The sequence below is a fragment of the Mucor mucedo genome (genome assembly GCF_025094135.1).
Source record: "Mucor mucedo strain NRRL 3635 chromosome Unknown EV154scaffold_84, whole genome shotgun sequence".
Classification (NCBI taxonomy): Eukaryota; Fungi; Mucoromycota; class Mucoromycetes; order Mucorales; family Mucoraceae; genus Mucor; species Mucor mucedo.
Window position 1 is genome coordinate 144,383 of NW_026252368.1, and position 26,205 is coordinate 170,587.

General features: G+C 37.0%; 6 protein-coding genes across 6 annotated transcripts; 3 read left to right on the top strand and 3 right to left on the bottom strand.

Moving 5' to 3' along the window:
- Window positions 1-90: 90 nt before the first annotated feature.
- On the bottom strand, window positions 91-3,879 carry EV154DRAFT_604751 (uncharacterized protein). Its single transcript, XM_051607430.1, has 2 exons — window positions 3,327-3,879; window positions 91-3,203 (listed from the first exon to the last, which is right to left on the bottom strand). The coding sequence occupies exons 1-2, from the start codon at window positions 3,778-3,780 to the stop codon at window positions 232-234; spliced, it is 3,426 nt and encodes a 1,141-aa protein (XP_051454981.1). The 5' UTR covers window positions 3,781-3,879; the 3' UTR covers window positions 91-231.
- Window positions 3,880-9,021: 5,142 nt separating this feature from the next.
- On the top strand, window positions 9,022-11,783 carry EV154DRAFT_425521 (uncharacterized protein; the record flags this gene model as incomplete). The annotated part of the gene is made up of 5 exons (XM_051596252.1): window positions 9,022-9,270; window positions 9,444-9,563; window positions 9,636-9,887; window positions 10,575-11,163; window positions 11,218-11,783. 5 exons carry the CDS (start codon window positions 9,022-9,024, stop codon window positions 11,781-11,783), a joined length of 1,776 nt encoding a protein of 591 aa, XP_051454982.1.
- Window positions 11,784-12,852: 1,069 nt separating this feature from the next.
- EV154DRAFT_425497 (uncharacterized protein) lies at window positions 12,853-14,123 on the top strand (the record flags this gene model as incomplete). Its single annotated transcript, XM_051596249.1, has 2 exons — window positions 12,853-13,496; window positions 13,580-14,123. The coding sequence occupies 2 exons, from the start codon at window positions 12,853-12,855 to the stop codon at window positions 14,121-14,123; spliced, it is 1,188 nt and encodes a 395-aa protein (XP_051454983.1).
- Window positions 14,124-15,379: 1,256 nt separating this feature from the next.
- On the bottom strand, window positions 15,380-18,732 carry EV154DRAFT_425483 (armadillo-type protein; the record flags this gene model as incomplete). Its single annotated transcript, XM_051596248.1, has 10 exons — window positions 15,380-15,427; window positions 15,510-15,737; window positions 15,805-16,333; window positions 16,410-16,618; window positions 16,691-16,970; window positions 17,033-17,099; window positions 17,178-17,663; window positions 17,727-17,864; window positions 18,028-18,228; window positions 18,309-18,732. The coding sequence occupies 10 exons, from the start codon at window positions 18,730-18,732 to the stop codon at window positions 15,380-15,382; spliced, it is 2,610 nt and encodes an 869-aa protein (XP_051454984.1).
- Window positions 18,733-20,282: 1,550 nt separating this feature from the next.
- On the top strand, window positions 20,283-21,588 carry EV154DRAFT_517394 (uncharacterized protein). The gene has a single exon (XM_051602502.1). The coding sequence runs from the start codon at window positions 20,324-20,326 to the stop codon at window positions 21,446-21,448; it is 1,125 nt and encodes a 374-aa protein (XP_051454985.1). The 5' UTR covers window positions 20,283-20,323; the 3' UTR covers window positions 21,449-21,588.
- Window positions 21,548-25,736, bottom strand: EV154DRAFT_307578 (uncharacterized protein). The gene is made up of 12 exons (XM_051594892.1): window positions 25,570-25,736; window positions 25,232-25,513; window positions 25,049-25,149; window positions 24,649-24,963; window positions 24,375-24,570; window positions 24,172-24,314; window positions 23,785-24,085; window positions 23,482-23,685; window positions 23,305-23,396; window positions 22,986-23,247; window positions 21,771-22,906; window positions 21,548-21,707 (listed from the first exon to the last, which is right to left on the bottom strand). The coding sequence occupies exons 2-12, from the start codon at window positions 25,245-25,247 to the stop codon at window positions 21,648-21,650; spliced, it is 2,826 nt and encodes a 941-aa protein (XP_051454986.1). The 5' UTR covers window positions 25,248-25,513; window positions 25,570-25,736; the 3' UTR covers window positions 21,548-21,647.
- Between the last annotated feature and the right edge of the window lie 469 nt (window positions 25,737-26,205).

A 26,205-nucleotide genomic window follows, 5' to 3' on the forward strand; every position in this document is an offset into this window, starting at 1 on the left:
ACAATCAAGGGACGCGCTCATAAGCACCGAATATCCAAAAAAAAAAAAAAAAAAAAAAAAAAAAGTAGAACAAAAAGCTATGATTTTTGAGTTATAATCATGAAAGGAGGGGATATTTTATTTCTTTTAAAAAAGATAGGGGGCTTATAAATTTATATATATATACATAGGGTCAAAAGATGGGGGGGGGAAGAGAAATAAGTTTTGTTTTTCTGGGGAAGGGGGGGGGGTTTACTCTAATACTAAATCAGCAACAACGCCAATTACTTTTGGGGGGAAATCACGCTTCACCATCTTATCCAAAATCATTTTGGCCTTATCGATTTTATCGTCTAAAAGATAGGCTCGAATCATGGCTTCAAACGTACTCGGTTCTCGAATAACCTTATGTTTTTGATGATACTTATCATCCGACATGGCCTCAAAGATCTTCTCCGCCTTGTCCAACTGGTTCTTTTCACCATACCCACGAATAAACAGATTCTCAATATAGGGCGACCCACTCTTTTGCAATTGATGGTCCTTTTGCAACTCTTGATAGTAAACCACTTCAGCCTTCTCGAGCGCATCGTTACTAATAAACGTATCAATCATTGCTTGATAAACAGCTTCATCAGGATGGATCTTGCATCGCTTCATTTCGAAAAATACACGCTCCGCACTTTGTACATCGCGTTGAAGAATACCATAAGAATAAATAAGCGTGGCATAATGCGTCGCTTGAGGTCGAAGTCGATCACAGCGGTCCATATCGCTCAGTAGCTTATGTGCCATTGGCATATCATAAGGTGCAATATGTGTATACGCTTCCATCAATAACTTGTAACTGTGAGGAGAAGGCTTGATATGTCTTCGTCGCAACTCTTGAAAGTACTCAAGTACACGCTCTCGATCCGGATGCTGACGCACATAGAATTGCATCATGTTGTTAAAAGGCCCTACGCGAGGTTGGTAGCTAGGCGATGATAACATCTCTCCAAACAAACGTCTTGATTGTCCCTCAGAACCAGATCGTACACTAGCCGAGATAATAGCACCGTACGTGATCGAGTTAGCGGGAATCTTGAACAATCGCATTTCATCAAAGAGACAGAGAGCAGAGTCCAGTTTTCGCGCTTTCGCCAATTTCGAGATAACAACATTGTAAAAGAAAGTGGTGGGTTTCACATGATGCCGTTTGGCTTCTTCGTAAATAACAAGCGCGTCCGTGGCTTCATCCGTGGCACATTTGGCGCTACCCAGCAAGAGACTGGCATATCCATTGCTATCGGGGTAATGACCCATGGCCTTGATACGATCGTAATACACCTTGGCCTTTTCCATTTCACCATTTTGTGCGTATCCAATAAGAATACTATTGGTCGCCATATAGATGGCTGCATCTTTGGATTGAATGTCCGGGATATCCTTGAAAGCATAGATCGAATTGTTGTACAAGGTTAAAGCGGTTTGAATATCACCTTGTTTACCAGCCAAAGCAATCACATCCCGCATCACTTCAGGTGAAGGCAAAAGTCCTTTACAGATAATACGGTCTTCAAAGATACGAATCGCTTCACGGCTATTGCCATTCATAATCGCCTTCAAAACTTCGTTGGAAATCAATTCGGATTTGGTCAGAACAGGGGTAGGAGGAGCAATCATCGTTTGTTCTTCATCTTGTTCTGCAATTTGAATAATAATATCATCTTCTTCATCATCATCATCATTAGCCCTTTCTTCTTCTTTCGTCTCATCTGACGATGAAACACTCGTGGTCGTGCTGGGAATACAATCAAAGGCGGACTTCCATCGAGATTCAGATTCAATATCACCCAGACGCTGTAATTGAGTCAATACATTATGATAGAGTCCATCCGGCGCTTCAATATCAACCGCACGCATATCTTGAAGCACTTGCATCACAATATCTCCCAATGATGAAGGAGATTCTTCAGGTCGGCTATAGACAACAAAGGCAGCATTAAACAACAGTTCGAAATCCGCCGTGGTCAACAAATGTTGCGACTCCCCCGTTTGATTAAAATAAGTATCAATCAACGCCTTGGACATTTCAAATGGTGGATTCACTTTGACCATCGACATGACAGTATGCATCGTCTGAAGTATTTGTCGTACAGCCGTACAATCCAGAATAATTTCCAACGCCGCATCCATCAGATGATGCGCTCCCTTAGCAAGAGACCGAGACGACATGGCCTTTTGGATCGTGTGTAAGGCACCAATCGCCTGTGCTACTTCGCCCGCCTGAGAAAAACTCGTAATAATGCGTTCAGCAAGGACCGGATCAGGCTCCAAGTTGGCTTTGGTCATATCTTCAATCACACATAAGGACTTGTCGCGATCGTTATGAGCTAAACAAAGAAGAGCATAATTGGCTAAATTTCCGTAGGCCTTGCTGATATCGGTCTTGATCAAAGCATCATAGATACGTGTGGCTTCTTCCCATTTATTGTCTTGACAATACGCAGACAAGATGGGTCCATAACTGCTGGCATCTGGAAGAGGGAATTTAGTGCTGTCTTCTTCGTGGCCCTTGACCAGACGATCAATTAAGGCTTCTGCTTTGTCCATCGCATCAGTTGCACAGTAGTGACGAATGATAGAGTTGTAAGGGATGCAAGTGAGCTTGATGCCGTTCTCAACCATTTCATGTTCAACCACACGAAGCGCACCGTCCAAAAGTCCACACTTCAAATGACAGTCGACCAAGGCATTAAAGATATAAGAGGTATCATGAGGACCAAGATCGGCCTTGACTTGAGTATAAACACCGTAATAATAAAGAGCCATCTCAATGTCATGTGCACGGCCAAAGAGATTGATTAAAGCAGCATAGGTAGCAGAATTAGGTTTAGCCTGAACATGAGGCTGTTCTAATTGGCTGTAAACAAAATTGGCATCGATCGTACCACCATAGTGGGAGAGAACACGAAGTAATTGATTAAAGATCTCGACCTCAAAGGTGTTGATAGAGATACCGTCGGATACAGCATGGTGGAATACAGCAAGCGCTTTCATCAGGTTGTCTTCGGCTTCAAGAAGACCAACGTCTTCATTTTCATGACCGATACGTGCTGACTGTCTCTTCAACATGGCAACGGTCTTTTGCACTTCGACATCACGCTTACATAACGTGCGAATCATCAAGATAAAGGTGTAGGTATTAGGCTGAATGTTGTATTGAATCATTTCATTATAAACTTTTTTTTTTTAAATAAAAAAAAAAGAAGAGAAGAGAAGAAGAAGAAAGGTGTGAGTACAAAACAATATACATACATATATATATATAAAAAAGGGAAAGTTTAATTTTAATAAATTATTACTTTTCATCATGGTAGTCAAAGGAGTTCCTTCACGACGCAGGATAGCATGGGATTCCAAAACCAAGTTGTAGGTATGATGAGTCATTTGAACCGAGTTTTTCTTCATGGAGATAAATTCGTTCATGACAACACGTATATTGCCATTTCTCTTTGCTGCTAAAATACGGTTATTATACTCGTAGGTGCTGCTGACTTTCTTCTTATTACTGTTATTATTAGTGGTGGTGGTGGTGGTGGTATATTGTTGAGGAGTAGCTTCAGGTGAGTTGGGCGGTGTTGGGAAAATCTTATCTTCATTACTTGTGCTGCTGGTGGATAATGTGGGTTTAGAAGAACGATGCTTGTTCTTATTCGTATTCGGTTTATTATGTGGTTTCATATAAGCATATCTGTTAGTTGTTGATGTAGATGTCTGGATAACTAATTTTTCTGGTGTCATTTGGTTGTTAAGCATTATCTTTTTTTTTCTGTTTCTTTTAATAAAAAATGAGAGTAAAGTGAAATATTGAGAAAGAAGGAAAGAAAGAAAAAAAAAAAAGAAAGAGAAAAGAAGAAGAAAAAAAAAAAAGGTTTACACGAAAATAATTAAAAAAAAAGACCCTCTTTTATAATTTTTTTTTTTTTTCCCTCAAACATCCGAATATTTTTTTATTTTTGGGTCTGGTGGAATTCCATCTTATCAGATTGATTTCTCCGCCTACATGTTTGTGTAATGTATTTTAACCCTCCTCTCTAATTCCTAGTGACGGCCCCATAGTAAATAATCTGATCTTTTGTCCAAGAAAACAAATCAAGTAAAGGAAGCTCAAGAAACAAGTGTTTGTAACACCATTTTCTCTTGTAGCTAATTTTTTTTTTTCATTAATCTGATTCTAAACATGGCGGGTCGGATCGTAGTAGAATAAACAATCAGGAAAAAAAAAGGATCTGATAATTAATTTTTTTTTTCTATTGTAAATTAGTTCTAGCGGTTTTAAAACAACGATCAAATTCGTCATCTTGATCGAACACGATAGATCTATTCTCGGTAAGTAGTTTGTACTCGTTATATCCTTACCATGGCTGTGACATTTAAAAATAATTTTAAATACATCTTGATCTTTCTTCAAAAAGATCAGATAAAGTATGTCCACGAATAAAAAAAAAAAAATACTAAAAACATTAGGTTAGCCTTATTTTACAGGGGGGGCAGGGGGGGGGAACAAAAGCCATGTGAGACTCTAGACCGGGATTAAGTATTAGACGAAAAAAAAAAAAAAATAGGGTCTAAAAAGGTATGGAAGAACATTTTTTTCATATTATATATTACCCCATACCCCAGCTTTTCAACATTTTTTTGATCCAGCTATATCAAGTTATTATCTAGGCTATAATCTTTTTTCTATCACAGCACAAAGGTGTTTGTAATTATGTACAACATATCCATTTCTCTTGGTATTTCTGACCCTGGATAACCAATGAAACAAAACGTGGTTATCAGATCTAGTGGGATCCTACTAAAAAAAGATCTGATAACTCAAAAGGAGGGCCCGGGTAACTACCACTCAACTCCACCCCCCCCCCAAACACACATCATAAACAAACAAGATCTGATAATTATTGCTCCCCCCACACACGTCCACCGTCATTTAGATTAGTACTTTTTGTCCAAAAACAGTGTACCTGCGTTTTTTTTTTTTTTTTTTTTTTTTTTTTAATGCGAATTTATTGAAACTCAAACTTTACCGATTGTGAACACACACACTCCAATGGTCGGGCCACTTTTTATAAGCTCAATGTAGATATAAGGTTTCGTCACATTCAAAAACCCTTACACAAGAATATAATATATATATATATATTATTCGAATTTATTACAATAGCCAATATTTACGTTTATTCTATCCGGGATCAGAATGCGTGTGCAAGGGAAGGAATAGGGTCGTCTGTCTCTTTTTCATTGTTACTTTTCCCCCCAATTGTTTCTGTTAAAGAAGTACAATTTTCCTTATTTTGAATCCCAATCTAGATTGTAACCCGTTTTTCCTCTAGAATTCTGCACATGTTAGTTACCAAATGTTTTGAGAAGCTGCACAAAAATATATCTTATTGAAGATGCGCCATTCACGTTCCAATGAATTCTTGTTTCGCCAAAAATAGGCATGTAGGAAACGTAACATTTTTATTTTCACCGAGTATATTTTACAAGTATATATATATTTCGTGTCCTATTTTGAGGTAGCTATTATACCCTCGGTGCAGCCATTCTACCTTCGTTATTAAAACAATACCAAAATGAAACATCTGTCCGACGTTTGGAGATTATAAATATATAAACCAGACTTATTTACGGATACAAAAAAAGATGCACTAAAACATTAGTTTATGACATGGTAAGTTCAACGACACCGATATAGAAAAAGGCGGACGGTAAATGTTTATATTTTACCTTCACCCAAAAAAAAAAAAAAAAAAAAAAAAAATTATTAGTCATTAAATTGAAATAATATTATCCAGACTTGATGTCAGTTTCTATTTTTGTGCTCTGTTCTTTTACAATCGTCACTGTCCTTTAGGTTGAGTGAAGGAGCCTTCCATTAAGTAACGTCATGTCAATCTCATCTAGCGCAGAAATTTGGCTGAAATTATTGAAAGACTCCATTTATTGATATGCTTAAATCACTTTTCGTAACAATTACAATTCAGAATTCTCTCTCAATTTGTTTTCGTCTGATAGAAGACCGGGATAGAATCGTGTAACAGTTTTTTTGTCTGCATTGCATGTGAATAAGAATCTGTTATTTCTTTTATTTTTTTTGGTCGGCTATATAATATCAATGGCACAAACAAGGGTAGCCCTATATTTTTACAGCCTTGATCTCTTTTTCTTTCTATGTTTTCTTTGTAGTACATTACAGTTGTAAGAAAAGCTTAGATACATTATAAAACAAGAGAAAAGCTAGGTTTATTTTTTAATGTATACGGAATTTAGGAGACAACAGCTCTTTCCTCTTAAGAAAGGTTATTTCTTAAAGTAGTGTAAATAGGAAGAACAGGTTGTCATTTTTATTCAAGACTCTCGTTAACTCTGTAACCATCATCCCATTGTTATATAGCGTAATTTTAGCATTCAATAGACAACTCTAGATTATTCTCAACGCAAACGAGGATGATTGATCTTTGACGCAATGTAAAACAACGATGAAACAGATTTACCCTGTTTTAAACTTTTTCGAAACGTCTAATTTCCTTCTTCGTAAATTATTGTACAAACCAACAAAGTATGGCCAACTAGATAAAAAAACAAAAAATCTCTCAAAAGTGTTCATAAGTTTTATATCAAAGACTCTGGGATTACCAAATTCCCCAGCATCATTTGAATACAATAGACCAATAAATACCCAACATAGACATTATTTTCTCTTCGGAGCAAGTATCCCTCGCCATTTCGTCTTTTTTTCTCTCCAGGTTATGAGGTCCTGTTAAATATCCGAGGTTCTTAGGCTATGAAAAAGAACCCGGTAATCACACTAATCAATACTTCATCTATCTTTACATTACCGAGTTTTTTTTTTATCCTTTGTGCTTCTATTGCTTACTTTTTGCTCCGTTTCATCCCCTTAACCGTTTTTGGATTTTAAAGGGGACTAACTCTAGCAAGATCAATGTTTATATAAGCAATACTGTTTATGTTGGCCAAACACATGATTGGTCCTCCTAATGATAACTTTTTCCCCTCTCCATCCATCCCCCATCACAAGTTATGACAAGCTTATTCTGTAGTCTTCTATTCGGGAATGCTTAATAGTTTTTTTTTTTGTATTTCATACACAGTTTTCACCTTTTGGATGAAGGCTGATATTTTTTTTATATATAGCAGAAGAAGCTTCTTCATAGAAAAAAAATACATATTTATCATTAGGAAGAAAGCGAGAATAAAAAAATACGAACTACTACGTGAATGTGGATTACTTTGATTCATTTCCACCGATAAAAATAACAAGAGAACCAAAAAAGCTATTTTTCTTGGAATGATTTCTTATTCATAAATTGCGTACCTCTTTCAAAATAAAAGCACTTATTGCTGCTTTAACGCGTTTTTAAAAAGTAAAGGGGGAAACAAAGATAGAGTCTGCGCCATATATTTGGACGATGGGTTATGCAGCGCTGCACTATTTTTATCCGCGAGGAAAAAAAAAACTAGCTTTAGCATTCTATTCAAGGTATCACTTCTTTTGTTACATCAGCCTCATGTATTATGTGTATAATCTAACAAAGAGTGAAAGAAAAAGGACCTTTTTTTCCCCCAAAATAAATTCCTCAGGTTTAAATATCAAACAAGGGAGGCGACGTTTGTCCCTAAACTTACTTTGAGGGTGCACATAACAATTATAGGTAACCTTTTTTTTTTATATATATAAATAGAATGTTCAGTGCATGTACTAATAAATCTATCCATCATCTATCACCATGAATGATGCATCTATACTTGACAAACTATTTTCAATTTTGACAAGCTCTCAACACCCATTAAAAAAAAAAAAAGAAGCTTTTTCATTCATCAAGTGTTATTTTTAGCTTGTTTCTTTTTTAATCGAATTTGGCGTAAAAAAATAATAATAATCAACATTTTAAAGCGGAAAGAACATTCCCCGTCAATAATATGCACACTTTTTGCGTGTGCAAAGCAAAACTCTTATGTAACTAACAAAAAAAAAAAAAGTGTGTGCGCAGTCCCCAAAATAAAATCTTTAAACTTTATGGTTATATCCCCCCCCCCCCCCCCCCTCGCGTGTATAGACAGCGTGGTAAAAAAAAAAAAAAAATACAAGGTCAGATTTTTTGATCATGTCAATTTATTCATCTGTTTCATCTTGCAGATCCTTTTATTTTTTTCTAAAAAATGGGTAAACGGAGGTCTTTTTTTTTTTTACATGAAGTCGCCCCCCCTCATTCCTGAGAATAGGTTCATCTCTTGGACAAATCATCCAATAAAAAATCACTTTTACCGCAACAAAATAATACAACAAAAATCAGGGCCAATGTAAATGTGGTACAACAAATGGGGGAGGGTTTATGTCTGGTAAAAATCACGAGTGCAACCAGCTGTACAACCTGTTTACAGCAAACAAGCAAACCTTGTCACTTATGTAATATATTTCTGTCGAGTGAAAAAAAGGTCCATGAAGGATTCTTTAAAAAAAAAAAGTAAAGGGTGCAGATGATCTTTCATATGCAATAACAAAAAAAGGTGGGGGAAGAAAGAAGCATTTATTTCATAACATATGCATGTGTGTGTGTGTGTGGGGAATTATCCAGTCTCATGCTTCATATTGTCCGGTTAACCCAAAACCTGTTCATCCCTTTTCTATATTCATCTCTCACACAGACAAGGATTACTTAGCTTTCAGAATTTATCAGTACATTGCTCATACTTTTTTTTTACTTTCATTGCATTCAACAAGTTAAACCCTTTATAAGGTGCATGTGATGACGGCATCACACAACCAAAACCCCACACTTTTCATGTGACCCTTCTTTTTTGGTGTGTGTATAAAATATGCCACAGTTTGTGTGTATTGCTATAATACCTTGTGCAGATCTGAAAAATGACTATAAATAATGTAATTCTCCTCTCTCTTTTTTTTTTTTTTCCTTTCTATTAATTTTTTTTTTTGTTGTTTTTTGTTGTTGTTAATTCACACGGTATATACATATGATATTATCACCTATACCACCCCATGAGGAGAAATTGGTAGACGAACCACTTTTACCGGAGAACATTGCCAATATGGTCACAGCTATTTCATTAGCCACTCGAATTTCACTTCGATGTTCTTCCTTACTTTTTGATGCCATCTTTGAAGCCGCAAAGTATGGAACTTCTTTATCCTTGGGATTATCCAGGAACGCTTTAACGAATGCCATCATCACCGCAAAGAACTTGCACAACAATGATCATTTAGTATGCGCTTCTCCAGATCAAGAAGAAAGGTAAAAAAAAAAACCCTCATCTTATATATTTTACACCCACCCCCTTTTCCCCAAAACCGGAACCTTTTTTTTTTTTCATTATAAACCAACATCCTAATTTTTATATAAAGACGACTCTACAATAATAACAGTTTGTTTATAAAGGTGCTTGAAAAATATACAAATATTGGACTTTATATTGTCAGTCACACCTTTTCATTGGCAGAATTGTTTGCCATGTCAGGTTTACAATTTACTTCCAGAACAATTCAATCTAGTTTAAAGGTAAAAGAAAAAGAGACAACGAAAAAAAAAAACTGATAAAATAGAAAGAAAAGTAACACCTGTAAATTCTAGGCAGCGGAGGAATCGGTACGAATTGTAGACGGCATTTTTGGAGCCAATGATACTTCTAGAGCCATTGCATCATTTATCACACTTGTCCACCGTGAGCTCGTACAAGACCCCGAATTCGAGCTGGCCAAACAGGGAAAAGTAGCTATTTTGGCAGGCCTCACCAAAGCGCTCACTGCATTTGCGGTCTTACAAAATGTGACACATAAGCGAATGATGAAACAAATCCCCATCACAATCCTTTGGGAAGGTCTCGTCACCGATGAAAAGGACGAAGTCGATACCGATAAAATCATTCAGTTCAAGAAAAACGAATCCACTACACCTGTTGTCACCACCAAAAACAAACTGAGCGACGATACAATCATCATTCAGGAACTAAACGCTTTATTACAGCGTGAAAAGGATGAGGCCAACGTCTACAATGTCACTACCAAAACTACCTGCATCACAACAAAGACAACAACCATCTGTCCCATCGATTCCGTCTATAATAAACGCATCATCGTCAAAACAAATGATGAAGAAAATGGCTCGTTTCTGGCCACCCTCCTCAACAACAATAGCGATACAGATGATCCCCCTCAATTCATCTTAAGCGCTCTCTCCGAAAAGAGAAGAAAACAAAAGGTCGACCGACAAGAAAACCTAGATTTTTGCCTCTTAACCGATGATATACCTCCTCCCATAACAACCGAAAGACGTTACTCTTCCCCTGGTCAACGTCATGCCTCCTTTTCTTCCTCTTGTCTGGTCACAACTACCACAGACACAAAAAGAAGATCCAATTCCATCTCTAGCTGTACCAGTCTGTCCATGACAACCAGTTACAATACACCTATACCCAGCATTTCTTCCTCTTCCGTCACTTCCGTCACTTCCGCCGCCGCCGCCGCCGCCGACAGCAGCAGCACTAGTAGTAGTAATGCCATACCCCAGGAGGAAGAAATCATGTATTACGATCATGGTTGGAATTTCCCCAAAAATCACATCATCAACAATATCGAGCATTTCATGCGATACGCTAGTGCAGCCTATGGTGAATCGTTTATGCGTATTCTCGGTATTGGAGATATACCCACCATATTACCTAATTCTCATCATCATCATCCAAACCATCATGCATTTGCACATCATACTGGTAACTCCGTTGAAGATATCCTGTTATCTAGCTATACCGACCGATCCCCTTTACATCTACATAACCCATCCATTCATGCTCTTGTCCATTACGTGACGGTAGATCATGCGTCCAAGGCAATTGTGTTGACGTGTCGTGGTACGTTAGGACTGAGTGATATATTGACAGATTTGAGCATGAGTTACAGTGAATTCAGTCTGCCTACGGACAAGGAAAAGGTGTTTAAGGCGCATCGTGGTATGCTTGATGCAGCGCAATTATTATCAAAAGAAAAGGGCAAAGTGTATCAAAAGATTCGACAAGGATTAGAAAGTTACCCTGATTATGGATTGGTACTTTGTGGACACTCATTGGGTGGAGGTGTGGCGAGCTTATTATGTGTTTTATGGAGTCAACAAATCATCCATGATACGAATGAAGTGGTGTTATTAGGAGATAAACAAGGGGGGGATAGTCTTATGCCATCGTTTGTGACGTCGAGTCAATCAGGTCTTCCTGCAGGACGACCCATTCATTGTTACGCTTATGGACCACCCGGTGTGATGTCCCTTTCGCTCAGTAATTATTGTTCGGGTTTGGTGACCTCGGTTGTGCATGGCTATGATATCGTCAGCAGTTTGAGTCTGGGACTGGTCAAGGACTTTAAGAATGTCGCTACCAGTTTACATGAAGAGGCTGATGTGGCAGAGGAAATCATTTCACGCGTGGTGGGTCGACTTCAGAAAAAGAAGGATGAAGAAGTGACGGAAGATGACCAATGGTTTTGGGCCATGATTAAGACCATGCGAGCCGACATGAATTCAGAAAAGATGTATCCACCAAGCACAGTTTATCTAATTGAAACAATACCCCATATTAAAGAACAACACAAGGTTGTCCTTTGTCGTTGTGAAGATGTAGAAGCTCGTTTCTCTGAAATTGTCTTTACTCGTACCATGTTTATGGACCATTCTCCTTTAATGTACGAACGAGCCATCAAGAAACTATGTCGAGGCTTTAGCAACAAATAAATTTTGAGTCCCTCCCCACCACCCCTGTTTTTTTTTTTTTAATACAGTTCCGGTTCGCACACACCTTTTGAATAAAAAAAAAAAAAAAAAACGTATTATTTTGATTGGCCGGTATATTTAATCGCCGACTTTTTTCTTTAGTATAAATTAAACGGAATCTCATTTTTTGAAATCTCACTATTCTCTTTTCAATTTTGATTTTAAAAAAAAACTCAAAGGGGGGAAAATACGTTTTGAATTTTTTTTTTTTTTTTTTTTAAACTCCCACTAAGTGCACACCCTTAAAAAAGAAAAAAGGAACCATTTTAAACACCGATACATAAACAAAACAACTTTCTTTATACTGCTTAAAGAACTATTAAGGATCACACACCCTAAGCATAACAGAAAAAAAAAAAAAAAAAAATCCATTAAATAAAAAAAAAAAAAAAAAAAAAAAAAAAACAAATCAATGGACTTATCAAGCATGTTGAATGGATCCAGCTCCAAATCAAACAACAGAAGAAATAGTAACAGCGCTACAAATCATTTGCCTGCTCCCACTGCACCAGTTGTTAGTAAAGCGGTAAGTTTTTTTTTTTATTTATTTTTTATTTTATAAATAGGAGAGAGAGAGAGAGAGACAACAAATAGATTGAAAACAAAGGTCACAAAAATTTAATTTTTTTTTTTTTTTTTTTTTTTCACATATAAATGTTATTTTTTTTTTTTCCAGCCTTTATATCAATTAGGTGCATCATTACACCTGGCTATCTCCAGAGATAGTACAATCACTCCTCCTCCTCCACAACCACAACGAGTAGCTAACCCTGCTCTACCCATCAATGCTCTTTTACCTTCTCCTTTTCGTCCCAGTGGCTCCAATATTATATCGCCTCGCATTAATGGTATAAATATATCTCAATTTTTTTTATAAAAATCACTCAACTTTTTTGTATGTACATTTTTATTTTTATTTTTAGCACCTACCAGATTATCACCCACATCCGCTACCAGTAGTATGGTCTTTGGTCCTACTTTATGCAGTAATCCTAACCTTTGGAACCCAAAGTTATCTCTCAAACTCGTCATGAAAGATCAACCACTTAACGTGAAACCCCCAAAACGGGCCAAATACAATAATGAAGGTGATGCATCTACAAACAACAATTTGGAAGTTCAACTGAAAACACACGAAGTCTTTTATCGTGGCGATGAACCCAAAGTATTACTGGAAGACATGTATGAAATCCAAGGCGCCTACCCTCGTGGCTTCTTTGTCATTATGGCCAAAAAAAACATCCAACACAACTTTGTATTTACTTACCCTGATAACTACTGGTTTGAAGACCTGTATGGATTAAGAAAGAGTGCCTATGTCGGTATGCGCACCGCCGACGGAGAACTCTACGAATTGCATTTGAAACCTTCTAGAGATAAAATGTGGTTATTCGGCTATCTCATTAAACACGTAGACATGATACGCATCGTGAAGGACTCCATGAACGAAATCATCTATCAACGCAAGTTACCCCTCGTCCTGGATTTAGATGATACCCTCGTCAGGTTGGTCGGCGAAGGAAATGAGAGATACGTACCTGAAATTGATATACCCAAATGTAAAGATCGTGTCGCTGTCCTTAAAGATGGTAGAAGAGTCGTATTAACCGAAAGAGTACATGAGTTTCTCGAATGGGCTCAAAATCTCTATGATATATCCGTTTGCTCCCTTGGGTAACTACCTCCAAAAAGATCCCATCTTCCAAAATATTTAATCCTTTTTTTTTTTTTTATTATTATTATTATTATTACAATAGCGACCAGAATTATGTGGAAAACGTTGTGAACGTACTCGATCCTCAAAGAACCAGAATTAGAGGTATTCTTTACTCTGCTCGAAGTGAACATGACTACATCAAGAAATCACCCGACCCAGGACGTCCCCCCAAAGATTTATTGGCTCTGTATTCTTTCTGCGCACTCAAGGATAAATCCATCGGATCGTCCTTTTCATTACCGCTTATCCTTGACGACGAGACAAGAATGTGGCCTCTGGAGCAACATGATAATATCATTGAAGTCAAAGGTCAAGCCAATATTCCCGTCTGGTCTGTATCATTATTCCCAGTTGTACAAGATACGTTAGCCTATGTACATCAAGAATTCTTTCGTCAGCTTGATATCTGGTATGCCAAAGTGCACGAAGCAGAACAATATGGTGTTACCTTCACGCGTCAACCTCCCAGTGCTACCTCCGTTTACAAGACCTATCTGCGTCATATCTTGAGAGATATGATTGCAAAACCTCCGTCTGTTCATCCATCACATACTACTTCTGTTTCTTCTGCTCCTCCCTTTTAATAATCCCCCCCCCCTCCTCCTCTTACTCCTCCCATTCCCCCCTTTTCCACTCTCACCCTCTTTTGTAATATAAAAACATATCACATATACGCAATGACAGAAAACAAAAAATCCTTTCATGTTAAATATCACACTTTTTTTATTTATTTTTTTGCTTTGCATATTTTATTGTAGTATTTTTAATGTTTTTTCTTTTTTTTTTCTTTCACCATTCAATTGGAGAGCATAGGCATTTCCTTCAAATGATGAAAGGACTTCTTTTTTATCACACGTAATCATGATTCATTCTACACACCCATTTAAAAAAAAAAAAAAAAAAATATCGTCGTTTTTTTTATTTTTACAGTCACACTTGAAAGAAGTAAGTCTGGGTAAATACTTTTTTTTGCTAACCTTTTCATTTAACTAGGGCAGTCTTCTAAAGCACAAAGAGATTAAAATTGAACCCATCTGTCAAGTAAATACGTCGCGCTTCTTTATCTCCTTAGCCTTTCCCCCCCTCACCTTTTTTTACACTACTATCCTTTCATATCTATAAATCCCACTTGATGCTTTTTTTTTATTGGACTATGTAAAAGGTCTTTCATTTTTCAACAGTTGGAAAGTAGATAGTGTGTCAAAAAGAGGATCCCTTGGACTTCTTTCACATTAAATCATCACTATTTTTTTTTTTGGCTATCTGGATTTAGTAGCCCCCCCCCCCAAAGAAATAGTAAAACGGTAAATGACACTATTTATCCTAATAGACTATGCTGCTGCGTCGTATGAAAGAGCCGCATCAAGTGAGATGTTGAACCCACGTTATCCATTAGGCATGAAAGAACAACGGAAGAAAGTCCTTTTTTTTTTTTCTTGACCTGACTCCACACTGCTTCCCCCCCCCCAGCAATTTTGTTATTAAGTATTACTGCGATTTTTTTTTTTTTATTTATTTTGCAAAAGGAAGGGTCTGGTTTAAACAAATTTTGGGAGCATTTCGTCTGAAAATTCATTTTTTTTTTTGTTTGTTCGTCTGAATTTCAACTGGGAATGGTTATCCTTTGCTTATCCGGGTTTACTTTTATCTTTTTAAAAAAAAAGTTACATCATGGTTGCCGTGTTCACATAATCTGTAGACAAATATATACCTCAACAAGGATGAATGTTCTTTTATTCATCTTTTTTATTTTATTGTTTAAAAAAAAATAGGCTTTATTTCACTATATAGATTTTTTTTTTTGTCTTTTTTTAAAAAACTAGGGGGGGGGGGGGACGTTCTAAACTTTGACTCTCTTGTTTGTAGCAGATACACTAGATTTGGATCTCTAATCATTTTAAAATATACTTGTTAATACACTGGTTTTCCCTTTTATATATATATATATATATCAATTTTTCTTTTTTTACCTTATCGCCTGCTTTATGACCATGTTCCTTCTCAAGTTGTTGGACATACTCAGTTGGTAAATAACTCTTTTTAATGGTTTCCGTTTGGATGGTACCGGTAGGTAAAGTACGATACAATCGGCTCGATTGAAGTGATACATGGCCTTCAAAAGCAACTAAAGGCCATGCAGCATCCTTACATTTGTTCTTAATAAGCACACCAGCTAAATCACACAACACATACGAATTCTACCACACACACACAAAATGAATGAATAAAAACATCTTTATAAAAAAAAATAAAAAAAAAACTTACTTGACTCAACTCGGGAGATACCATGTCCTTGGACAATTTAATCTTTTGAACAATATGATACAAGAACGAAGCGTTATCAGGATTAGCCACACAACTAAGATAGAATCGAATATACTGAGCAGAAATATCAAGATCCTCTGTAGCAACCGAGAAATCAGGATGATGCGCCAAGATATGGATCAATCGTACAAGCGATGAATCCAACACAGAAGATTCACCCCCCTTCACATTCATCATGGCAGAGATACGCTTCTGAATAAAACTCTTCACTTGCTTCAATAACACCTCCTCAGGCTCATGCGCACATAAGAAAAGCAACGCGTAATAACGTGGATGGATCTGCTCCGTCTGAAGTCCCTTCATTAAGGACTCGGCAAACTCGGATCGGACATAAAAACAAGTATCTTGTAATGTAATACCCAATCGTTCGAATTTGGGAACAGTCAATTCGTTTGTGTATTTAGCATACGTCGTGAGTGATACAATCGCTTGCGATCCACCAAGGCGAAGGTGAGATGTTTCCGCAGCACTTTTTTTTTCAGTCTTGTGTTAGTTTTCACCCCTCAAAAGACATAAAATAACAAATAACAAATAACAAAACTTACCAAGTGCCATCAGTAATAGCGGCATCACAGGATCTGTCCAACAAGTCCCAAAGAATCGTAAAAATCTTATTGGAAATATACTCCTCGGGTTCTACCCTTTCTTTACAAGCAATTAAATAATTAACCAACAAGCGAACACCAATAATCTTTTGTTGAGATAATTCGGGTAAATCTTCATAGACACACCAATCATTATTTCTTTCCTCAGGCTACATACACAAAAAAACAAAAAAAAAACAAATTGTTAAATCATTTCCTATGTTTCAAAAAAAAAAGGTTACCTCGCTTGTCTCAGCTTGCAAAAGATCCGATTCAATAAATCGAATAATGGAATCAATCGAAGGTGTAATTAAATCAGGCGCATACAAGGCGAATTGTGCAAGTCCTGTAAGATTAGCAAGTAAATTGGAAGAATCCAGCAATAATTCGTCACACATATTGGCGGCTAAATCAGCAAGAACAACACCTGCATTCTTCATGTTACCCAACGCGGTAGCGGCGTGTTCTGCTTGAATTGTACTACCATTCGCAATGTAACTCATCAATCGTTCACTCACATCACTATTCAATTCATGTTAGTTTCTCTCTCTTTTTTTTTTCGTATTGGATAATCATCAACTCACGGTTTGTAATTCACTAATCCATTCTTGGCCTTACTAATTTCAGCAAGAATCTCAAGACTTTCATCAGCTAGAATAATAATTTTTTTTTCTCTGTCAGTAAAACCTCTTTTTGTACTCTTGATAATAATAATAATAAAAATATTACCAGCACTGTCATTGTCATTCATGATTTCGGCAATAATATCCTTCGTGAAAGAGTTATACATGGTAGGATAGGTGATGGAGATTTCCTTCAATAACTCTTGAGCAAGAACGGCTTTTTGAGTAGATACAGTACGTCTTCTTCCTTTTGTCACCTTGGACAATTTTAATAATTGCGGTACGTTGGTCTTGTTCAATAAAAGTGGACAGGCTCGATTCAAAAGAGCTTGGAAAATCTCTACAATCGCTGATTGATCTTCATTCAAACTAGCCAACAATTTCGTCTTGGCCGCACACACACGTTTATAATCACGATCCAAATCAATACAGGCTTTCAAAAGCTTGATATCCTTATCACTCTTTCGGTTCAAGAAAGATCGAAGTGCGTTCAATGTTCTAGCCTTGTCAGGGAATTGGGCAGCCAGATATTTCATAAATTCATCCGATCGCAATACCTCGTGTTCACTCTGGTTTGCGTTATTCATGTGGTCTTGACACAATTTAGCATAGTTCTGCATGTTGCTGTTGAAAGCGCTCTTCTTGCGGACAAGACCGGTAAAAGCAAGCTTTTGCTTCTCCTCCAAGGACTCAATCATCGTAATCAATCTTTCGGTTCTCTCTGCGTCATTCTCGATTTCGGGTAAAATAAATTTATGCAATGTACTTTCCAAATTCATACTAAATACATATGCTTTTTTAGTTAGTACGCCCCACCCAAAATATATATATATATATATGTATAAAACTTTACGTAACAGAGGGATCACCAACATAAAGACGATTAAGAATCGTGTCAGGAATCCAACCAATTTTTTCGATAGCCAATTTATCATTGGCTTCAATACGTAAATAACAGTTTTGGTAGATGGAACCAATGGTGTTCATGGCAACAGATCGAACAGAACTCTTCTTATCCTTGGTTCTTTCCGCAACGGATTTCAAAAGTTGGATATCCAAGGATTTCAAGTCGTTTTCCATTTCAATCTCACCAAGTACTTTACAAGCAGTTGAACGCACCTTGTCATCGGGATCCGATAATTTCTCCTTGAAACATTCTATCCGTGAATAATAATAATAATAAAAAAACATGGTGAATATCTTAAAACATCCTATATTTCTTCTTTGCTTTTTTTACCAATTAATTCAGGAATGGATTCGCGGTGGTTTTTATAGATATCAACACACATTTCTAACCACTTTGTACGTAACGCAATGGATTTATCATCGCGTCTTCCAAGCCAAGTCTTCCAAATGAGAGGGTATTTCTCTGCCACCGTAGAGGTAGGATCAGCAAACAACTGTCCCATCATCTCCGTCGCCAATTGTCGTACGTTGATTTGATCCACTCTCATTTCTTCTTGTAAAAGAGGCAGTACGTTCAATAACAAATCCGATGTCGTGGCATTGATCTTTAAAATCAATTGATGTGCTTTCTTTAAATCCTCAAATTCTTCAACAGAACTTTCACTGCTACTGACGGTGATCAAAGCGTCCGAAAAGTATTGGCATACTCTTCTTTGGATGATGTTGGGACATGCGTAACAAATATCCAAGGCCATTAAATAAGCTGGGTTGGTAGATCCCTTTTTTTATAGAATACTTTTAATATCAAACACCCTTCCCCTTACAAAAAAAAAAAAAAAAAAATTGGTTTACCTTTTCAAACTTTTCGAATTTCTCCAAAATAAGTTCTGTTAATTCTGTACCTAAAAGTCCAACATCTTCAAGCAATTGAATCAAGACATCGGTCATGCAAAGTTCGACATTTCTAGCCAACGTGCCCCTATTGCATATATATATATATATTAGTATTCGTCATACACCGCCCCGTTTTCCCTTTCTTTGGGGGCGTCGTTTTGCTTCATTAAAAAAAAAAACTTACTTTTCAGTCACCTTGAAGAAATCGTCAGCTAAAGGAAGCACAATGTCGTCGGCATTATCAATCTCATTCAATAAGAGAAATGTTTTCACCGATTGCAAGTTCTCCAAAAGATAAAAGTGGTATTGAAAATCAGGTGATTCTGTTCCAAACTGACAAAGTTGGCTCACGAAAAACGTAAAGATTTCCTACCGACCCCAAGAAAAAAAAAAAGAGAGAGAGATTAGCCCATTTATTCTCCAGTGTTTTTTGCGTCCATTCTGCTAACCCGAATTTGTTCAATGGTGTAAGGACATGTAGGTGCATGCAGACGAATAATATCTGCAAGACAACACGCTGCTAACGCCTTGTTCGTCTTGTTGGTGTTCTTTAAAATTTGTTTATGAACAAGTTCTTCGGTCACTGTAGCAAGCGACTCTTTATCCACATTCTGATCCAGCGCTTTTAATTCCTCATGAAGTGTCTATTTAAGGTATTCCCTTCTTTTTTCAGTAACCCCGTAGTATATATATATATATTATAAATAAAATGGCCCATTTACCTTCAACAGGGCAGTCAAATCGCCAACTTTGTGCGCTTTGGGTGTACCAATAAGGGTTTTGGAAAAGGCTAATGTAGGAACTTCGGAATCAGAGAACTCAGTTACCTGAGTATCCATGGGTTCATCAATATTCATAATTACAAATATACAATAAAAAAAAAAAAAAAAAAAAAAAAAGGAAAGAGTTTAGAATATATTTATAAAAATTCAAAAAAACGGAACCTGTTTTTTTTTTCTTCTCCAGCGCGTTGGTCTCTCTGAACGCGTTCCCCTTCAAGTCACAAAAAAAAAAAAAAAGGTCGCTCTTTCAAAAGTGGATTTCGTTTCTCTCCCAAGACATTAAGCATCTTTGAGCTGCATAGAAATACAGTTTCAAGCCAAATGAATAAAACGTTAGAATAGATGTGTTATCAAAACATATAGGTATATCATCAGGAAGGGTCGATGGGTGATACCAGGAGCAAAAACAAACAAAAGCTTCAGGATATCAATTACAAAAAGTCTAATTATACACTGAGTAGACCATCTTTCAATGCTATTTTACATCTATCTAAATGCAAGCCATGTTTGATCTAAACACTGTTGTCTCTTTGCAATAAAGACCATCTTTTTTTCAAAGATGCCTCCAAATTTTTTTTTTTAAATAGGCGACACGACCCGCTTAAAGTCAGTGTTATTTTGTTTTTCCAGGGGTTTCTTTATATATATATATATTTTTCCTTTTTGCAAAATGTCCATTGCAAGAATCGCAAGTGCACTGAGAACCAGTGCTAAAAAGACGAGCCAGCCATGTCTCAACAAACGTTTCTTCAACACCCGATCCAGACACCACTTGCACCGTACCGAGCCCAAAGAACCCAACTTCTCGACCAACCCATACAAAGAAGCCATGGATCGTTTCAAGGATCAAGCCAAAATGGTAGGTAAAATGACTGGCTATACCATTCTATCCATGACAACAGCGATCGCCTTTGTTTGGCAATCATCCCATTGGTACATTGAATATGTCATGCATCCCACACCTTCCGAATTAGGTTATCAGGCACGTAATTTACTTCACGGTGCCTATATCCGAGAATCCATCGCTCCCGATTTCGAAGTCGCCTCATTCTATGTACGAGAAGCACTGCGCATCGCTCTGGAAGAGAAGCATCTACCCGAATCCTCCCCTACCGTCATCGACCTCCGACTTCGTCTGGCTCACGACGAAGCCCACGCCGGCAACCTTTTGGAGGCCATCACCGAATATACCCGCGCCTGGAAATTAATGCTGGACGTCCAAGAGCATTCCGTCCGTTTGATCCAAGCTGCCAAACACGTGGGTGACTTATACTTACGCATTGGCGATTTTGCTCGTGCAGAGGAATTCTTGGCTTGGTCCCTTCATCAGTTACCACAGGATCAACCTTTGCTCAAATCAAAAATCACATTGAATTTGGCTAGTTTATACGCCATGCAACGTCACTTTCAATTGGCTCTGCCGTTACTTTCACAATCGTTGCAATCCGTACCAGACGAGGCCATTTGTTTAAAAGCCATTGTGCAAAATCAACTCTCGGAAGTCATGTACGCCTTGGGTAAAACTGACGAAGCCATGGGCTGGGCCCAGGCTGCTTTGGCATCGTGCGCTCAAAATGTGAAAGACCAGGATTGCTTGCAATGTGGTGGCGTCGCATCCAACAATTTGGGAAAGATGTTGGAAATGAAGGCTGAATTTGAAAAGGCCCTGGAGCATTACAATCAGGCCGTGACTTATTCAATGTCAGTGCATGACAGTGAAAGCCATGACAGATATGTTCTTAATGCAGAAAGGTTAAAAGATTTTTTGGCATCGAAACAATTAGAAGAAAACTGAAAGAAAAAAAATTATTTATTTGTATAAAGAAGACATAAAAAAAAATCATATAGGGTATTTTTTTTTTTTTTTTTTGGAGTAGGAGGGGTATAGAAAGGAGTGTATGAAAAAAAAAAAGAGGCTTAAAAGGGATCGTATGGGAAATTCTTGCTGTGGGTATAAATATTTACAATGGAAAGACAAAAAGGTATAGGCATACTTATCTCAGCTGATTGGGATGCAAGTCTTCTATCAACTTATCAATCTTTGACACCAAGTGCTATAAATACAATAAGTATCATTGTCATCACATGTTCTTCATTTCATAAAAAAAAAAACTTACCGATTTAAAGCCTTGAGCACCATCGTAATTTGGATGAGAATGAGGATGATAATGACCCATCGACTTTTGAGAGCGTGGCAACTGTCCAGATTGAACATAATCATCAAACATACCAATAACCTCATCCTTGAATTGGGACAAATGATTGGCCACCATATTGGGTGTGGTTTGAGAACGGTGTTGAGGGAATTGAGGATTCACAAAAAGGTTAGGATGAAGGGGAGTCTTTCTATTGCCTGTACCACCAAAATGCGATCGTCTTGATCCGTCAATGGTGCTCATCAGCCTTTCGTCATTCGCCATACTATTGTTAGTACGATAACTCGAGTCGTAGGGAGGTGTAAACGTATGGTTCTCGAAATAACTGAGAACACTGCTCGTGTTACTACTGAGGGAACCGCCCATTGTCAGACCACGAGGTGGTGTGCGATCCGTCTCACTTGATGCAGAAGACGAATGATGACTATTATTACTACCGCCACTAGAAGGTCTTCGCATATGCTCCGGTGAGCTCTGGAATAACATCTCATCAAGTTTAGCCGACGAAGAAAGCGAACCAGTGTACTGATAATTGTAACAGGGTCTTCCATTCGAGTTATCTTCATAATTGGTGCTACCCACAAACGGTTCGATAAAAGTATGATCATCACGCACATAGATTTCAGAAAGAGGTCCGCTACTATGTCTATGAGGCTGAGTGTGGATCCTGGGGAGTTTATAACCTTTATCCGCAGCAACGGCAATAGGAGCACTAGTAGCAACAGCAGCAGCAGTAGCAGCCGCAGAAAAATATCCTGCCGAGTAAGTCCTGTTGTGAGACATAGTGGTGGGAGCATAATGCCCACGGAACTCGTTCTCCGTATGTTTGTTTACGCTGGCTACTTTAAAGATAGGATCAGGTACACATGATGCTGCTGCTGTCTGATCATCGTCATCATCTGTTCTTTCATTGGAGGAGGAGTGTCTTGATGGGGATGTTGATCGGGACCTAGCAAACAATTTACCGATACTCATATTGCTGGCAACTCGCGTAAGAGATTTACTTCTGGAACGAGATCTGGCTCTATCACGTAATAAATTGTCATTCACGCAAGAATAAGCTTCCGTAGCTCGAAGTCTTCGTTCATAAAAGAACACTAAAATAACAACAACAACAACAAAAGTTTAAGTATATCAAAATAGAAAGGGGGACAGTGTTATTCATTGGGTACTTACAGTTATTCCACAAGGTATCGATAAAGTCAAGAGGAGCGTCCTTATTTCTTTGCTTGGTGTCAACAATAGACTCGTATTCAATTTCACGACTGATTTCACGGATAGGAATTAAGCTTGTTCGGGAACGAATGGTAGGTTTGTAACCCCCCGATTCATGATGCGTAAGAAGAATGACAATCCAGACATCATCCGTCAATAAGGAGTTTAGATCGATATTGGCAGCAGCATATTTGTCCTCGATGTACACAATCAAGATATTATTCTAAAAGACAACAATGAGCAAAGAATGATTTCATAAACGTGGCAAAAAAAAATATACCTTGTGTTCGGCATTTGAATAAGAATCCTGATCGTAAAAATGAGAGTATCCTGGTAATTTGAATTTGTCTTCGTGGTACAATTCAGTGGTATCTAGTAAAGTACATAATGACATGAATATGATGACAAAAATAAACAGACATTACAATTTAAAAAAAGTCCCGAAAATACAACACACCTTCTAATTTAGCAATAGCTTGTTGTTTTTGACACAAGGAGATCAAGTCGTTCTTCTTTTGTTTGTAGGGACCAGCTCGTGTGGAATTGGTACACATCGAAAACAATCTGTCACTTCTTCGAAAGTAATTTTCACATTCTTTTTCGGTAGCATTGGGGTTCAACTCTGGTAGGCAAGTTCTTAAAAAGAAGGAATCAGGTCTCGCTAAACAACAACAAAAAAAAAAAAAAAAAGGGTTATTCGGTCCGTTCGATTATTGTACTACCAATGACTTTTTTTTTTTATTTGGTGTAATCTTTTTACCTTTTAAACCATTAAAAATCTCGACACTTCGAATGTCAACCCATCCCTTAAATTCGAGCGGCAAACCAGTATAGACATCTTTGGCCTTTTGTAAAATCGTATTGGTCGATCCAACCTTGACTTTCTCCTCAATATTTTCAAGGTATTCCTTGGACTGAAGATTAAAATTTTTGCGTTTCACAACCATAATTTTATCTGTAAATACGAGTAGGGTCACTGGCCGGCTGGTCTTTCCAGTCAACAAGGAGAGTTCAGATGCATCAAAGTAACCTAGTAATTTTCGGGTTTGAATTAAAGAAGCCTAATCATAACAACAACAAAAGCGGATTAGTCAATTAGGGTTTGTTTATGTATGTTTAAATAAAAGTAAAAAGAGAGATCGCTTACCGGTGCATCACGAATAAGGTGGTACAAGTTGAGCAAAGAGGAGTCTGAGCCATAGCGCATGTCATTGATGTTGGACACCTTGGATGCAGCTTCTTGTACTCTGGCAATATCTGGGTCATTTGAATTCATGGCATCTTTAATTTCTAATGCATAAGGTGAGTAAGATTAAAAAAAAAAAAATGAAAAAAATAATTAAACTTTACTTCTGATCAGGAGTTCATAGTTGCCCATACGTTGAACAGGTCGAATTAAAACATCATTCACACCAAAGTTCTTCTTGAGACTGTTGTTGACAAGAAATTTATAATAAACTTTATTTTGTTTCTTATTTTCGGTGTGACAAGACATGGAGTTGGGTTTCCCCAAAAGGTATACTTTGTAACAGTTGAAGGCTTCAATCTACACAAGGGAAAGTGATGTTAGTACTTGAATAAAGTGATACAGCAGACATGCAACTTTTTTTTTTTTTTTTTTTACATGACTAGTCAAAATCTGTCCAATTGTTTCAGTTGTTGTTCCATATTGGTATTGTTTTAATGATGCCAAAAATGCCTTGTTCACATCAACAATATCGTCCAAATTAATAAAGATTCGGTTAAATGAATACTGATCCAAAATTGAGGTTTTGTTGGGATCGACAATGGATTCGCGAATAGGCTTCATGATGGTGGTGACAAGATCTTCAATCGCACTGACATAGGCTTCTTCCGTTTCGATGAACTCTCGAATGGCTTTCATGGCTTTGGTTTCATACATGAATGCATTTCGGGATGTGATTGTGTTATCAATCGACTATAATAAGAAATTTATTTATTATCAAGCTTTAGATAATAATGCCTCAAAAGAAGCTTTTTTTTTTTTTTTTTTTTTTTTTTACCTCTTGCATCAGACCATTTGATTCGGTTTGTTGTTGTTGTTGTGGTTCAGAGTATTTATGACCAAAAAATGATTTAAAGTGTTCCATTTGCTTTTTAGCATCTAAGTAAATATGTATAAGCATAAATGACATTGCAGCTAGTCCCCTAGTCGCACGCGTGGGGGGCGACGTTATAATATTTACAATCATTTCTGTCCATTTTGGGAATAAGAACATCGACATGCTGAGACTATGGGAAGGGTACGGGATGAAAATAAAAAAAAAAGGTTTTGTTTTTTTTTAAATAAAAAATGATGACGATTGTTTTCAGTAATTGATATAATTTACCAATGGGTTTTTTGTCATGTTTAGAATTTGCTTTCCAATTTCTTTGCATTGATCAGAAATATTGTAATCTTTCATGATGGGTATCGAATTTTCCTTGTAAATTTTACAAGGATATTTAAAAGGTGTATCTTCCAAAATCTAAATAAACTCTTTGTTAATGGCTTGTTCAATTCGACACAGTGATGAAGGGCTACCTTGGCTGTTAAAGTTGATGCATCCATTTTTTTTTTGTGTGTGTGTGTGTGTAGGTGTATGTGTTAAATACAGATATATATATATATAGTAAATTTACAGAATGTAAAGAAAAAGAGAGAAGAAAAGAAAAAAAAAATATGGAGGAAAAAAGGGAAGGTTATATAGGTTTTTCGAATAACAACAAACAATTTTTTTTTATCTAGTTTTTATATATGCTGCTTTAGTAGTAACACACACATAAACACTTCGGAAGCAAAAAGTGAAAAAAAAAAGCTGTGCCTCACCTGTAACACCAATTTTTTTTTTAAAAATAAAAATAAAAAAAATAACAACAAGTCCCTCCTGAAATCAAACCCCTCTTGCGTATTAAGCTATAATGGTGGCGATTGCAGTGAATTTGTCATTTTGTACAACCCTTTTTATTTATTATGATTTTGATATGAAACGTTTTGACCATAATTACAGTTTGGTGCTTGTCAAAGTTTTTATAGAAATCAAAATAAACACGGTCGATTACAATTTCAATCTTTTTTTTTTATTATTAAAAAAAAAAAATTCGCATGCAGCGTAATATCACTTTTTTGTTTTGACAATTACTCTGCATGATGTTCAATCAACTTTTCTGTTGTTTGTCG